At 45.5% G+C, this 17,428-nt stretch overlaps 1 protein-coding gene across 1 annotated transcript in view; it reads left to right on the top strand.

Moving 5' to 3' along the window:
* The first annotated feature begins 1,339 nt into the window (after positions 1-1,339).
* Positions 1,340-17,428, top strand: part of LOC147021730 (epithelial membrane protein 2-like) — a 24,455-nt gene continuing 8,366 nt past the window's right edge. The window contains exons 1-2 of the mRNA XM_085892007.1: positions 1,340-4,978; positions 9,706-9,817. Of these exons, the coding sequence (XP_085748133.1) occupies positions 4,844-4,978; positions 9,706-9,817 (247 nt within the window). The 5' untranslated portion in view covers positions 1,340-4,843. The remainder of the gene's footprint in view (positions 4,979-9,705; positions 9,818-17,428) is intronic.

Below are 17,428 nucleotides of genomic sequence, written 5' to 3'. Positions count from 1 at the left end.
GTGCCAGAGAGGCCATCGGGGACGATCCGACAGGCGGAGATTCGGGATCAGGGAGGGGGGCTGGGAAAAATTGGCATTACCCAGATGCTTCAGAGGATGAATCCTCCTGCTGAACCGCCAGGTCTATCCGAGATGCCCTTTCATAGGTCGGGTCCGGAAATCACTGTCGGGGGTCGGGGAGACTAGATTGGGCTGAGCATATACGGCCATGCTCGCCTGCTGAGATTGTGGCGAAGTGCCCCCCTTTGGTGAAAAAAGTGAATTGTGGAAAAATTGGCATGGGTTTGTAAGTTCTGCTGGGTTTTAGAGTGACAATCGGGACAGTGGGTAATTGGAAACAAAGCGGGCACAAGTGACTGTCCAATGGCTGGTGCGTGGATCGGGTGAGAAGTGCTGTGTGAGTTGTTTTAAGTGAAGAAGTGAAATGTATGGTGCACACGATGATTTTTTATTGGACATGGTGTGGTAACAGGGAAGGTCATGGTCAATGAAGTGTTAGATATACAGGTGTCACATGTAAGGCCGATGGGGTGGGGGAGTCATGTGGTTTTGTGGGTGGGGATGATGTGCTTGTCCTCAGGGATTGCTGAAGCTCACGGTGAGCGGGAATTGCGACCCCCTTCAAGGAGATTCACCACCTGGTGGCTAACGGTGACAGTGTCTGGAGGCAACTGGGAGAGGGTCTGGTTGGGCGACCAAGGCGGGTAGGACCTTGGCGACCCAGGAAGGCCAGAGGAGCCAGTGAGACCCCTTCCAGTGTGTTGTACGGGATGAGAGCTGATGGCTACCAGGGGGGTGGGAATCAAAGGGAGCGGGGCGGAGAAACGTCCGGGTTGGACTAAAGCTTACCTGTGGGCATGGTTGCACCTGAGATGCCCCCATCATCTTGTGGTAACCCACCCCACGGCCATGACGGGGTTCAGCCTGCATCATTAAAATGGGGACCATGACCAAGAAATGTGATGATGACCATGGTGTGAGTGTTGTGAAGATGTGTGAGTCCCACTCGATCCCACACAACTTGAAAGGTGCAGCAAGGGCATGAGGTCTGCATAATTTTGGGGCAAGCAAATTTGAAAATTGGCTCCCCAGGTAACGCTGGGTCTATTAGCATCCACTGGGGGACGCGGTCAAGTGTAAATATCCCATGAATAGTGTCGTTAAGGCTTAGAGTAGGAATGTAAAGTATAAGTGTTGTGTTTTTTTTTTGTGGAACCTTTTGTTTCCCCTCCCCAGATCACTAGAAGAGTGTTGGGCAAGAGCGATGATCCAGAGGATGGAGTGCAACTTCGCTCAGTGCTCTCATGTGATAAAAAAAAAAAAATGAATGATTGTTTAGGCGAGGATAAGGCCATAAGGGGGTAGTACATTAAGCAGGATAGGTAAGTTATCTGTGACTCGCTGCCCATTGCCGCTCCTACTTTATTTCATTAGGTTAAATAGGTGTGAGTCAGTAAGTGTTAAGGCTGGTACGGTAGCGCCTGTGATATACCTTGCAGGAGCTGCGGTACCAGAGGAGGGGGCAGTGTTACGTTTGAGGGGGGGTATGCATTCAAATGGTAATTAGGATGTTTAATTAGGTATGCCATGCTGTTCGAGTGAACCAGGATCTCGATGTAATAAGTAGCAATTCAGTGGTGATAAGTTGTCTAGTAAATGTCCATTTCTTCAAGGGGGAAATGATAATTGTCCCGTAATTAGATAGGGACACGGGATAGGGTAAGTGTGTCTGCGTAAACCCCTTTTAGTAGTCCCTGGAGGTTGGCCGTGACGTCACAGGACAGTGTTGCGGATGGCTCCGCCCCAATATCACGATTGGCGGAAGGCGACGGCGCAGGGCCAATAAAACAGCTCGATTGGAAGTGACGAGGACGGGAGGATAAAAAGGTTCTGTTCGGGGTCGAAAAGAAAGAGGAAGAAGATCGGGACAGAAAGACTGTTTTGGTGGAGGCTGTTGTGCTGGGAGCGTGCTTTTTGTTGGGCTGTTCTCGATCCTGGTTTCATCGTGTCTTGTAGCCTTGCTGAGCCTCGTTCCTCACCTTGGTTGGCTCTGGGGTTCTGCTGGCTCGGAGTACGGGGTCGAACGGCGGGCGGACCTGCCTCCCTCTCCTGCTCGCAACTTGGCGCCAGAACTGGTTCCCTGGCGGCTGTGAGCGGACTTGGGCCAGGACCAGGAGGTCGACAGCACCACGGTGTCTCCTGCCCCTGACGAGCGCAACGCCAGCTCATCCGACGCCAATCCAGGGACTGTTGTGTTTACACCACGGGCCAGCCTGACCACCAGGACCAGCTACGTTGTGTGTGTGCGTGTGTGTACCTGGCGCCTTAGAGGGTTTGAGATTGGTATATCCATTGGAATTGTTTGTGTTTTCCCCATGCCCGAACCCACACCACCATCCCGTCGAATCGCCCCGGATCCCTCTTCTTGCCGAGTCTTGTTATTTCTGGTTGGAGAAATAAACGTTATCAACTCAGTGAAAAGCGACTCGTGCCACCTTCCTCGTCCCGTTTGCGGTAGAGCGATTGAAACCTCCATCTTTGGGTTATAAATAAATAAACCGCCTCCATTGTTTCGGCTCATTCTACGTTGGCGGGACTGTTCAAGTCCCGTGGACGTCACAATATTCAAGACTTGCTGATGGATATTTGACGATGCAATCTTGGGGTTGAGAGGAGTCAACAACTTTCCTCCGATTTCAATTCAAAAGCTCACTGTCTCCCAGGAGCAGGGAGTTGGTTGGATGACTACGTACTGTATTTCAAAGTGTCAAAAGAGTTCAAGCACACTGTCTTACTTCATGCTTTCAAGGGGGACTAGAGTTGAGTTTTTGACCTTTTTTAACCTTGACTTTTGACCTTTGGACCTCAAAAAGAATAGGCTTCCAGCTTTTGATTGATGGACCAATTCAGTGACGCGATATGCAAATTCTGTTCTAATTTCAAGTCAATGGGATGAATACTGAGGTTTTAATGCGACCTTGCCCTTTGACCTTTTGACCTCAAAAACAAGAGGCTTTTTAAAGTTTCTTTAAAAAATAAAAATAAAACTTTTTGAGCCTGTGAGATGTTTTTCTTGCTTTTGATTGGTTGAATCAATTCAGTGACCCAATATGCAAATTCTGATAATGACAATTGACGATTTAATTTGACCTTTGACTCTGACCCAATTATTCATTAGTCTTCCCCACATCTATATATAATGGGGGAAGTGTATGTATGTCCAGTCACTAAAGGCACCTTTTATGATTGCAATAAATAAATCAGCATTTATCCGTGTTGTTTGTGTTCCTGTGAAACATTGTAAAATAAAGGTAGGTTCCATTAAACAAAACGAGAAACGCAATGGAAAATTGTTTCACCTTAGAGAATACATACAAGTTATAAATGATCAATCAATTACAATTAAGCGATTTAAGAATTACAATCCCTAATGCATGTAATTATTTGGACATCCCTGCATTATGTAAAGAAGTTTATCCCAAAGTTATAATGTAAACAAGAGGCGTGCACACGCTCAATGATCATCATATCATGATTTACATACATTGTGGGTATGAGAAGCAGCGTGGGCGTGGTGTTCGGTCATTAACGGTCTAATTACGAGAGGAGATTAAACCCCACCTCTCCTCTTAAAACCCCATTGCCAGGTTATTTTGCCAAGAAGCGTTATTTTGTAAATGCGCCTTTTGGAGGAAATAATTTCGTGGGAAAGCCATGAAATGGTCACTTAAACCATTATTTTATGTAACGGGTTTGCGAAAGAAAATATATATTTTTTATTTTTATTTTTTTAACGACCGCATTCCTACATAAATATGCCCTTGCAATGACCACACGCAAACCGTATTTTTCATTTTTGTTTTAATTTCATTAAAAAAAAAAATTCAGAATTTCATTTTTGTTTTTTCTTTGCATCATACCGGCCGAGTCGGACCTTGTTTTTTTGTTCTGACGTCATAGTTGAGCGCAGACACACCTCCCTCTGAAGCGTCTGAATGTGGCGTCCACGTGATCATGACCTGGGTTACGAACAGGGGGTGCGGACGTCGAATGAGGGTGATTGTTCAGACAAAATGGTTTAAATTGTTGTAAAGATTGACAATGTCGAAAAAAAAAGTAATTTTAAATTGGTGAAGAAATACTGTTGTTGTTCGTCTTTCAGCTGCTACCGTTAGGGGTCGCCACAGCGGATCATCCGTTATGATCCACATACTGATTTTGACATAGGTTTTACACCAGATGCCCTTCCTGACGCAACGCTGGTCACCTCTGACGACACAGGGATAAGGATTGGGTTTCGCCATGATTTCGTGCTGCCCTACACCCTCTCATAGAGTGGCCCTGCGCAGAGCACCCGTCCTCAAGCGATCCTCCAACCCAAGCCTCCAAGTCGCCGGATTACAGGCGCACGCCACTACGCCCGGTATAAATTGGTGAAGAAATACGAAGAAAGATAAAGTTTCCTCAATGAACAATAAAGGCTCCAAAAACGTGTTTCTTTATGAGTCCACGTGAACATCAGAACGCCTGGGAGGAGCTGACCAGGGGCGTGGATGATGATGATGATGATGGTGATGATGAGGAGGAGGAGGACGGGGAGGGGTGAAAGCAGGTATTTGATTGAGGTGGGGTGGGAATAACCCTAACCCTAACAGCCCCTATAATAAAGGCTCGGGAGGGGCGGGATCGCCCCTAAATCTGAGCTTGAAACGGTGACCGAGTATTCACGGTGCGGAGTGGTCTCCACGGTGAGTATCCATTGACTGGTGATCTTCTCGGTGAGTCGCCGCTGACCGGACGACACTGTGGCTCATCGCATCGTGTTTGATAATCAAGACAATCAATGTTGTTCCCTGTGTGTTTGCAGCTGGTATCAGGGAAAAGGGGCGACATGAAGACAAAGACGCTCATGTTTGGGGTGTGTGGGTGTTGTCACCTGCTGGCACTTGTCCTGCTGCTCATCGCCACAATTGATGATGTAAGCCACTAACACACCGAACCCTAACCTCACATCTCCTTAAACTGGCTCCATGAGTAACATAGGTGTTACTAGTCTGATCAGCTTTTCTCTACAGAAGTTTGGTGTCAACAAAATCAGGAACAACCACAACAACAACAACAATAACACAATGTTTAAGGAGTCATCATCAGAAGAACCATTTTGACTTTTTCTCTAAAAACTCCAGATAATGATTTAGCGAGCTTTGGAGAAGTACATTGTACATCATGGGGCACCCTCGACAGGTTGTAACACTCACCATCGTCGCTCCATCCTCTGCTCAATAGTTTGAGAGAGGTCTTCATGGAAATGTCATTTCGGAAAGAGGGACATCGTCCAGCCGAAGGGCTTTTTCATTTGATTTTTGGTTTCAGCGAAATAAGACTTATTAACTGCAAATCACTTCAAGACCACATGGGCGTAATGTGAAAGTGACCTGGGTAACTTTGTGCTCTGAATTTTTCTTTTACCTCGAGGGTGCACGTTCGATTCCGATGCAATACATGTATTCTATCTTATATATCTTATATAAAAGATATTATGTATCTTTTATTTTCTTTTTTCTTTTAATACATGGTCAAGGCTCGTGGAAGAGTTAAGACACAGAACAGATAAGGACACAACATAACAAAGGGAACAGCAGGAGAAAGGGGAAACACCAACAGCCGGATGGAGGGAGAAAGTAGACGGAGACGAACAAACAAGGGATGCAGGTAACAATGAGGGTTTTGGGAGAACGCAATGGGTTGACAAGATGGATACATAAGCAAAATTTTGGGAGGGGTGGGGAAGGGGGGTGGCTTAACGAGTGTAGGAAAGATCATGGTTTTGGATGGGGGGGGGTTGACTTTAGATGGTGGAGAAAAACTGTCTTTAAGACTTGGAGGGAAGAATGACATTGGAGAGAGTGGAGAAGGTGGTTCCACAGGTGGGGGGAAAAAAGAGGAATAAATGAGTGGAGGTGAGCAGTGGTTCTGGATTTAAGTAATTTCACTAAGACGGGGTTGCTGTTGGACCGCATACGTACTGCAGATTCTTTGGGGGACAGAGTATGGACAGGGTAGAGGGTGCAATCCCAGAAATGAGGCAGAAGAAAACAGAGACCGCCGACCTGTCGGTGATGGCGAAGTGATAGGCCTATCGACTCAGCTTCATCACGAGAGATTCCAATGATATTGAAGGCCTTGGTGTCCACAGCATCAAGCTGAGCAAGATGTGAGGCAGGGGAGCCAGCCCAATGAGGAACGCAGCACTCCATCAAGCTGCAGATGAAAGCCTTGTAGGTGGAGAGGAGCTCAGTTGTGCCAAGGAAGGACTTCGTATGATGAAGGATGCCCAGTTGGCGTCTGGCTTTGGAGGCAAACTGAAATGTGGCTTGTCCAAGAGAGATTATGGCTGAGAGTGAGAACCAAGAGTTTAAGCGATAGAATCTCTTTGAGAGGGTTGTTGAGAAAGTAGATGGGAGGGTTTGCGGTACGGTCCTGTCGGAGAGAGAGAGAGAGTGTGTGGATTTCTCAGGATTGAAAGACATATCCCAAGTGTTTTACCAGTTTGTGATTTTGTCATGGTCTGAGGAGAGGGAAGAGGCTGCAGCCTGTCTGTCAGAAGGATGAGGGATGTCACGGCAGAGAGTGGAGTCATCAGCAAAGAGACGAGGAGGATTTTCCAGAGTCAGTGAGATCATTGACGAAGATTAGGAGTAAGACGGGGCCGAGAACACTGCCTTTGGGTACTAAAGCCTTGACAGAGGAGAAGAAAGGATTCTGTTGAAAGCCACATGTTGACTTTGACAATGGAGAAAATCAATAATCCAAGAATGGAGTTGGTCTTGGTTTCCATACGCACATGGCTTGAAGAGCAAAGCAGGATGCCAGACTGCATCAAAAGCTTGAGATATGTCCAGAGAGGTGGCCCTGATCTCATGTATGATATTGAGGGCCTCCATCCATTGTTGGGAGAGTAGAAAAAGCATGTCCAAGGTCGATTGACCAGGTCTGAATCAGAATTGATGATCTGAGATGAAGTTGTTGGAGAAAAGGAATGATTTTATGTCCACTGCCATGATGGATTATATGGCCTTGCTGATGAATTCATCCATCCATCCATTGGGACCGTACTCTGTGCACAGCATTGGTGCTGCCTAAGCAGTCTCCTTAGCTATTGGACACAATCCTGGACGGGTCGCCTCTCTGACACAGAATACCAGCAAGCTAGCACTCATTTTGCCGACCTCGGAAGGATGACAGGCAGAGTCAACCCCACCTGGTATTAATTCAACAGCTGAGTGTGATTTGAACTCAGGACCCTCGGATCTCAAGCCCACCACTCTAGCCAGCTGATGAATGGAAGTAAATTAATTGGTCTGTACTTAAGGGTATCCATTTCTGCACCTTTATGTCATGCTGTGATGTTTGCTGATTGCCAAGCAGATGAAATATAACCTATGTAATCTACAGGGTGAAAAGGGCAGAGAGAGAAAGTGCAAGAGCAGCAGACCAGGATTTTTGGATGTGTGAGCTGATGCCGTCCGGTCCAGTTGCAGAGTCAGAGTTGAGGGTGCCAGAAACTTTTTCACCTTCTCATGTGCAAAAGACACATAACCCAGGAGCAGTTGGGTATGACTGGGAAGGGTACATACAGAGAGAGGGGTTAGGGACACAATTTTGAAGCAAACAGAGAGTTGAGGCTATCGTCCTTCTCAAGAGCGGAATTAACTGTGTTGCCATTTGAAGTGAGAGAAGGGGTGGAGGGAGAGCATACACCAGTAACAGACTTGACAAGGTGCCACCAGGTTTTAGAGGAGGGAGACAAATTTGAAAGCTCACTCTTGAGATGGGACAGATATTATATTCTGGCTCCCCTGAGAGTAGAGACACATTTGTTGTGGTCTTTGTGGAATGATCTGAGGTTGCCTACGGTTGGATTTGCCTTCAAGAGGAGATTGCAAGTTGTTTTAAAACAACTGCCTTACCACAGGATTTAGAGTAACAAGTGCGGGAGGATGGGTAAGATAACTGATGGAGAGAGAGAGAGAGAGAGAGAGAGAGAGAGAGAGAGAGAGAGAGAGAGAGAGAGAGAGAGAGAGAGAGACAGAGACAGAGAGACAGAGAGACAGAGAGACAGAGAGACAGAGAGAGAGAGAGAGAGAGAGAGAGAGAGAGAGAGAGAGAGAGAGAGAGAGAGAGAGAGAGAGAGAGAGAAAGAGAGAAAGAGAGAGAGAGAAAGAGAGAAAGAGAGACAGAGAGACAGAGAGACAGAGAGACAGAGAGACAGAGAGACAGAGAGACAGAGAGAGAGAGAGAGAGAGAGAGAGAGAGAGAGAGAGAGAGAGAGAGAGAGAGAGAGAGAGAGAGAGAGAGAGAGAGAGATATGTTATCAAAGCTTTTCGACTTGCGCTCCTCAGGATAAAACTGCAAGTAGATGAAGAAGAAGCACCAAAATCTTGTTTATAAAGTTACAATGTGATGTCCTCAACGTTCATTGGTTGAGAGAAAGAAAAGACGGGATTATCTAATTGGTGGAATTAGCCCTCAGCAAATGAGCATTATGTTTCCGCTGGTGCTTGGGTGATTCATCTCCACCTAATCATTATTCATGATGTTCAATGGTTCCACCAATCAGATAATCCCGTCCTTTCTTTCTCTCAACCAATCAACGTTGAGGAAATCACATTGCAACATTATAAATGAAAGTTTGGTGCTTCTTCTTCATCTAATTGTGGTTTTATCCTGAGGAGTGCAAGTCAAAAACCTTTGATAATGTCTATTTTATTGAAATGCATATTTAAATTTTGTAGATATATAGATGTAGATGTAATCGTCACTGTTGGGGGGATGGTACAACACAAGACAAACATAAAGTGGGAGTGAAGGGGAAGTCACAGCCAGAGGTACTCCTGGGTTATAGGAGGTGTCAGAGCAGTACACGGAGAGTGAGAAATGAAAATGGAGTACAACGCAACTCCACCACCAGGATGGGTTTTATCCTGAGGAGTGCAAGTCAAAAACCTTTGATAATGTCTATTTTATTGAAATGCATATTTAAATTTTGTAGATATATAGATGTAGATGTAATCGTCACTGTTGGGGGGTACAACACAAGACAAACATAAAGTGGGAGTGAAGGGGAAGTCACAGCCAGAGGTACTCCTGGGTTATAGGAGGTGTCAGAGCAGTACACGGAGAGTGAGAAATGAAAATGGAGTACAACGCAACTCCACCACCAGGATGGGTTTTATCCTGAGGAGTGCAAGTCAAAAACCTTTGATAATGTCTATTTTATTGAAATGCATATTTAAATTTTGTAGATATATAGATGTAGATGTAATCGTCACTGTTGGGGGGTACAACACAAGACAAACATAAAGTGGGAGTGAAGGGGAAGTCACAGCCAGAGGTACTCCTGGGTTATAGGAGGTGTCAGAGCAGTACACGGAGAGTGAGAAATGAAAATGGAGTACAACGCAACTCCACCACCAGGATGGGTTTCAGATCGATGAAACCGGAGGAGACAACAGCAATGGAGAAACACCGAGTCAGGAATGTCCTGTGGAAGGAAGGATTCTGTAAAACAGATGATGTCCGGTTTCTCGGCAGCAGCCTGGATCTTCAGTCCATGTGCTGATGTACATATAGATTTAATAATCGATTGTCTTGTTTTCCCATCATAATTGGTTGTGATCACGTCACACGTGCTTTGCTTTGCAGAGGTGGTGGCGGCCCTCCTTCTTGACCAACTACACGCATGTGTTCACAAAACCGTGGGGATCTGTCTGTCCGTACATGCATCATAACGTCACAATTTGCATGAATATGGGAGGTGAGATTATTTGACTGATCATCTGTGCAATACCCTGATCACTTTCTCAGGTAACAGGTCTCATAACAAAGCAAAGCACCAAAAAGGATGACATAAAGTGACTCTTCACTGAAAAATTCTGATGATGTTGTAAAAGTTTTATCATGGATTATATCATTTATTTGAAACTTCAGTAAAATATCTCATCAATATCAGCATAAACCTTTCATCAGACCACAACTATAGGATCGTAACCCTCGTATATGAGCTGCTGGACAATGTCTGATTCCAGTTCCGAGATTTGCACTTTGAAAACGTATCGAGGTTGTGTGTTTATTTGTTTATCCTAAACGAGGTGAATGAACTGAGCACACCTTGCTGTCATAAAGTTAATTCAAGATCCCATTCCATATCTCTTTCTCTCTTTCTCTCTTTCTCTCTTTCTCTCTTTCTCTCTTTCTCTCTTTCTCTCTTTCTCTCTCTCTTTTTCTCTCTCTTTCTCTCTCTTTCGTCTTGAATTTGAGCCCATGGCATGCAGTTGAAATAATACCATGTCGGTTTACTCAGCCTTTCATCCATCTGAGGTCGGCAAAAGGAATACCAGCTTATTGGGGTAATAAGCCATTCAAGTATCTTGTGTTGGAGTGGCGTCCCATCCAGGACTCTGCTCCTTAGCCAAATGGAACTGCCTCAGCAGCCCTATATACACCTCATGGTGTGAAAAGAATTGTAATTAGCCCCTGTTGGACTTAGTCTGAAATGGGGGCTTATGAATTTGGCCTCGATTTTCATATCAGTACATGTATCCGCAACCATATCTCGGACATGTATGGACCAATTTTATTCGTGCATGGCACAAAAACCACACATGATGGTAAGCATAAGCGCATCATTTTGTTTAGCGATGTAATCAAAGATGGCCGACTGTTGGCCATTTTAGTTGGAAAAAAAACCCAGTGTCAGACACGTCCTCAACCATTTTTTGGACATGCGTTTACCGATCTTGTTCAATCTTGGTACAAACATAACAAATGATGGCTTGCATATGCCTATAATTTTGTTTTGAGATCATTTCCAAGATGTCCGAATGGTGGCCATTTTATTACTTAAATGTGTCCCCAACCATTTCTCAGACAAGCATAGTCTGATTGTGTTCAAACTTGGCAAAAGCACAGTACATGATGGCATACATGCGCACCTCACTTTATTTTTCATCTGATCAAAGATGGCCAACTAGTAGACTCGCAGCCATTTTAGTTCAACCTCCCCCACCCCCCGCCTCCCACCACCACCCCGTGGTATCGAACATGTCCTCAACCATTTCTCGGACATGCATTTACCGTTCTGGTCCAAACTTCACAAACAGATAAAAAACGAGGGCGTACATGAGCACGTCATTTTTCTTCGAGATCATATCCAAGATGGCCGGCTTGAGGACATTTTAGTTGTAAAAACCCCTGATGTTGAACACGTCCTCAACCATTTCTCAGACATGCATTTACCGTTGTGGTCCAAACTTCACAAACAGATAAAAAATGAGGTTGTACATGAGTACGCCATTTTGCTTCAAGATCAGATCCAAGACAGCCGACTTGTGGACATTTTAGTTGTAAAAAATCCCGATGTTGAACACGTCCTCAAACATTTTTTTGGACATGCATTTACCGATGTTGTTCAAACTTAGCACACAGATAAGGAATGATAGCTTACATAAGCATGTCATTTCTTTTCAAGATCAGATCCAAGATGGCCGTCTGGTGGCCATTTTGTTACTTAAATGTTTCCCCAACCATTTGTCAGACAAGCATGGTCTGATTTTATTTAAACTTGGCCAAAGCACAGTACATGATGGCATACACATGCACCTCACTTTATTTTTGCGATCTGATCAAAGAGGCTGACGAGTAGACTGGCAGCCATTTTTGTTGTACATAAATATGGTCAAGCCCTTTAAATCTGGACAGCAAAATTACTAAAACAATTGGGGCTATGACATTTTATGTCATTTTTACTTGTTATATTTACTCTCTCTCTTTAAAGAGACAAAAAGATCATCACCAAGTAAGCTCAGATACAATCAGTTTAACTTAGAAGGACAAGCACTTCATTAAGGGAAGGTGAAGATGTTTGTACTTGAATTTGTACATAAATATGGGCTAATGAAAAGAGAGACTCATGAGAAAATGGCCGACTGGCAGGCATTTTAGTTGTAAAAAAAACCCCGATGTTGAACACATCCTCAATCATTTCTCAGACATGCTTAAAACTTGACGAACCCACATGGTAACATGTTGAATACTACTCGACAGGATGAGAAATTAGCGCAATCATAACTTTTTACCAACACATTTCTAATCTTTAAATAAAACTTCTAGATAATTTTGAAAAACCTTTTTTGTAGTGTTGATGCTCACAGAGGAGCTATAACACAGAACGATTCAGGACTTAAGAGAACAAAAATAACAGTAGAAAGAGAGATGGGTGGGGGTAGGGGAAGGACACCAACAGCAGGGTTGATGGACAAAATTGAGGGAGACTTGGACAAATAAAGGATGTGTGGAAGAATGAGAGCAAGGGAAGGACACAGGACACAGGGAAGGACAATATGGGTACAGCAATATGGGTACAGCAAGACAATATGGGTACAGTGCAGTTTTTTTTTTTTTTTTTTTTTTTACACTTCCATGACCTAATCTGTTGAACTCTCTCATACATTATTTTTAACAACAAAAACGATCTTATAATGCTTCATCTTCCTCTCTCACACTTGTGGTACTCTTTACTGTTTCACAATGCACTACTCTTCTGCTATTTTAACAGACTGCTCTCATTTCGACCTCTCCTTCATTCCTTGCCTAAAAAATCCAACTATTACAGCGCTTCTTCTCTCCATTCTCTGAATTCGCCTTCATTGCACCCTTCAAGAATTGTGTTAAATCGCATCTCTGACCTAAAACTTTTAAAAACCACAGTTTGCCATGGATGCTCGCTTTCCATCAACCATTCTTTTTTTCCAAATTCAGTACCAACTCACCCCCCTCACCCCTCACTCTCACTCTCAAAGCAACCATCCCACTCTTCTTCCTCCAAGCCTCCCTCTCACCTCTCTCAAAAATCCCCCCTCACCTTTCACCCACCTTTCATCCCCCTCACTCTTCCTTCTCAAAGTTGCCCCCCCTCTCATCCACCAACCTGCCTCCCTCCACTGCCCTCTCACCTCCATCTCTTCACTCCACCTCCTCAAATCCTCAACTGCCTTCTTCCTTGTCTCTTGTCCCCCCTCTCCCCAGCACCACAGAGCCTTTTCTCCTCATTCGGCCCCCCTCCCCTCGCTGTTCTGCAATACCCCACACTCCTTCAGCAACCCTCCTTACCTGCCCCCTCGTCCCTTGTCCTACCCTCCCCTCCCCCTCCACCTCCTGCACCCAAAGCCTCCTCCCCTTCCTCTTCATTAAAAGTGTGGACCTCAAATATCCGGGGCCTTCGCTCAAACCTTTCAGATCTTTCCATACAGGTTGCCACTGACAAACCAGACATTATCTGCCTAACAGAAACTTTCCTCTCCCAAGATGTGTCTGACTCCCAAGTATCTCTCCCTGGCTACTCCCTCTTACGGTATGACAGACCTGAGCCTCGTCCTGGTGGAGGTGTTGCTCTCTTCATCAAAGACTCTATTCCTCACTCTCCATGCACTGCTCTCACTCCCCCACACCCCCAGGAATACCTCTGGCTTCGGCTTCCCCTCCACTCCCACCTCATGTTTATATGTGTACTGTACCGTCCACCGAACAGTGATGACTCCATCTACATCTCACTATCCGAAAACATGGACCATCTTCTATCTTCTCATCCAAACTCTCTCTTCCTCTTATGTGGTGACTTCAATTGTCATCACGCCAGTTGGCTAGGTGTGGGTACCTCTCTCACCTGCCATGGCACCTCAGCAAAAGCTTTCTGCGACTCATTGGGACTGACTCAATCGGTCAACTTCCCGACCCGGATCTCAACCAATGGTACTCCATCTCTTCTGGATCTGATTTTGACAAATTTCCCTGACAATATCTGCTGCTCTTCCTTCGCTCCAATTGGTTCTTCTGACCACGTCCTTGTCAAAGTGGACATCTCTCTGGCTGTTATCAGAGAACCACCTCACCGCCCTCGAGTCTGGCCTTTCACTCAAGCCGACTGGCAGGGTCTCGAGCAGCCATCAAACTTACAGACTGGTCTCCTATCACTACTTTCTCAAACATCAACTCATCCTGGGAATTCTTTCAAAGAAACTTGCTCTCCCTCATGCACAGATTTATCCCCTCTCGTGTTCAGTTGTCTTACCCTTCCTCCCGCCCTTGGTTTACTGAAGCTTGTGGCGAGGCAGTTGTCCTGAAACAACTTGCCTTTGCCTCATGGAAAGCAAACCCAACTGAGAGCAATCTCAGTTCTTTCCACAAAGCTCGGAACAAGTGTGTATCTACCCTCAGGAGAGCCAGAAAACAACATCTTTCTCATCTCAAGTCTGAACTCTCATACCTCTCTCCCTCCTCAAAATCCTGGTGGCGTTTAATCAAATCTGTTTCTGGTGTATGTTCCCCCTCCATCCCCTCCCTTACCTCAAATGGCCGCACTGCTGATTCCACACGTGATAAAGCTGAATGTCTAAACTCGGTGTTTGCAGCTAAATCTTGTGTCCTAAACCCATCACTATCTCTACCGACTTTACCCAGTCGCACCCAACTGTCCCTGGACTCTGTATCCTTTTCTCCTGACAAGGTGGAGAGCTTGCTTTCAAACCTCGAGTCAGATTCTGCAACCGGTCCAGACGGCATCAGCCCACGTGTCCTCAAAGCCTGCTCTTCTGCTCTTGCTCACCCTCTCTCTGTTCTATTCACCCTCTCATTTGCCCAAGGTCATCTGCCATCTGCTTGAAATCTGCTAACATCACTGCCCTGCATAAAAAAAGGTGCAAAAACAGATCCCTATAACTACAGACCAATCAGCCTTCTCCCAATCATCAGCAAGGTGATGGAATCCATCATCGCCTCAGATATGAAATCCTTCCTCTTCTCCAATGGCTTGATTTCCAATCATCAATTTGGTTTCAGACCAGGTCACTCTACCCTGGATATGCTGCTTCTGCTCTCCCATCAATGGATGGAGGTCCTCAATGCCAGACAGGAAATCCGAGCCGTATCCCTGGACATATCACGTGCTTTTGACACAGTCTGGCACCCTGCCCTACTCACCAAACTCTCTTCCCATGGTATTCAAGGCCATCTCCACTCATGGCTCGCAGACTTCCTCTCCTGTCGCAGTCAACGTGTGGCCCTAAATGGAGTTCTTTCATCCCCTCTTCCTGTGCAGGCTGGAATTCCTCAAGGTAGCGTTCTGGGCCCTGTTCTTTTTCTGGTTTTCATCAATGATCTCTCGGACTCTCTGGAAAATCCTCTATTTCTCTTTGCCGACGACTCCACCCTCTGCCGTACCATCTGTCATCCCTCAGACCGGCAAGCAGCAGCTTCTTCACTCACTGCAGATCTGGATAAAATCACAAACTGGTCCAACACGTGGAGACATGTCTTCCAATCCAGACAAATCTCACACTCTCACTATGTCTCTTCGAAAGGACCGTTTACAAAACCCCCCCATCCACTTTCTCAACAATCCTCTGGAAGAAGTCTTTTCTTTCAAGCTTCTAGGTCTCACTATCTGTCATGACCTTTCCTGGGAAAGTCACATTTCCAACCTCGCCTCAAAAGCCAGTCGCCGACTGGGAATCCTCCGTTGTGCTAAGTCCTTCCTCGGCCCTCTTGAGCTCCTGACCACTTACAAAGCTTTTGTCCGTAGCCTGATGGAGTACTGCTCTCCCCTCTGGGCTGGTGCTCCTGCCTCCCACCTTTCTCGGCTTCACGCTGTCGAAACCAGGGCATTTAAGATCATCGGTATCTCCCGCAATGAAGCTGAGTCTTTGGGCCTCTCACTCAATCACCGCAGGTTGGTCGGTGGTCTTTCTGTCTTCTACCGACTCCTCTCCAGCCTTGCCCCCCTGCTCTCTCTGCGATTTGTCCCCACCACATTTCCACAGGGCGCTCAAGGTCCGCCAACAACCCCCTTCTGGTAAAACTACCAAAATCACGAATCACTGCTCATCTTCACTCTTTCATTCCTCTTCTTTCCCGCCTTTGGAATAAACTTCCTCACTCTATTCTTTCCCATTCTTCCCTCCAGGCTTTCAAAACAGCTGTTCACCACCACCTCTTATCTTCCCCCATCCAAATCCTCGATCTTTTCTACCCCCGATAATCCACCCAAGCCCACTTCCTTCATTTCTCCTACTTTCCTTCCTGAAAGTCCCTGAAATGTCCATCTTCTCTTCGCCATGTTCCCCGTCCCATCCCCATCCCTCTCCCTTCCACAGTTCACCTAATGTGTCTGTTCCCCACTGTTTTGTCCCTTCCACTCCCGCCCCTCTTGTCTCATGCCTCCTTGCTGTGAGTTGTGTGTTAGCTCTCATACGAGCCCGACCAAGGTATACAAAAAAAAAAAAAACACTCTCAATCACAGGATGGAAGGAAAAATGGACACCTGGAAGGAGGTGGGTGTTTACTCAAACCAAATCCAATCTATCATATTGGGTCACAATAAAAATAAAAATAGGACCGTGATTCCTGAAGCTCACGTGGATCTATAATTGGGTCGCAGACACACACACGGCGGCAAGAGTCACTCAACCACCCCCCCCCCCCCCAGCAGATCCCCTTAGACCGTGATTTATTTTAATGCCGTGAACAAACTTTGGTACATCAAGGGTGATGAAGGTTGTGGTCAAGTTTCATCGAAATTGTGAGTGTAGTTTTGGTGAATAGAGCAAATACCTATTTTTTTGAGGGGGGGGGTTCAACCTCACCTTCAACCCTCCCCCCGCCCCACCCCCTAAAGAACCCTTTAATGAGCATAGATTTTGATGCAGTCAATATACTTTGGTACATTACAGGTAATGAAGATTGTGTTCAAGTTAATCAAAATCGTGTGTGTAGCTTCAGAGAAGAGAGCAAATACCTATTTTTGTGGGTTAACCCAACCCCCTCCCCCCAAGACCTCCTTAATGAGGCAGATTTTGATGTGGTCTATATACATTTGTTAGGCATCAGATATGAAGCTTGCGGCAAAGTTTCATCAAAATCGTGTGTTTCGTTCAAGCAATAATGATTGAAGTGTTTACGGACTGACTGACTGACTCACTCACTCACTCACCTACGAACACTGCTCGATCACATAAGCTCACCTGACTGAAGTCCAGGTGAGCTAAAAATGAAAAGGAACTGGACTGACACTTAGCAAGAAGGACAAACAACCAATGAACAACCAAGAAGGACCTGAAATTAGCAGAAAATGGCTGGATATTAAATAGAGATCGAGTTGAAAAATTCCCTCAAGTACAAATGGCCTCAGAATTGGTGATTAAAAAAAGAATGGACCAACATGATCGAGGTCTTCGTCCTGCAATGCCTGAAATAGGATAGTCAAGTGAACTCAAACTTCCGAGCAACAGGGTATACAGTTGCAGTCAATATAATTGCAGCGTATGAATGAATACAATCAAAAGTAGGAATAAACGGTGAAGATCGTTTGAGAAAG

Source organism: Eptatretus burgeri, chromosome 8 (genome assembly GCF_056783735.1).
Source record: "Eptatretus burgeri isolate ZD-2024b chromosome 8, Ebu_testis_v1, whole genome shotgun sequence".
Lineage (NCBI taxonomy): Eukaryota > Metazoa > Chordata > Myxini > Myxiniformes > Myxinidae > Eptatretus > Eptatretus burgeri.
The sequence above is the reverse complement of the archived record's forward strand: the minus strand, read 5'-3'. Positions and strand labels throughout refer to the sequence as shown.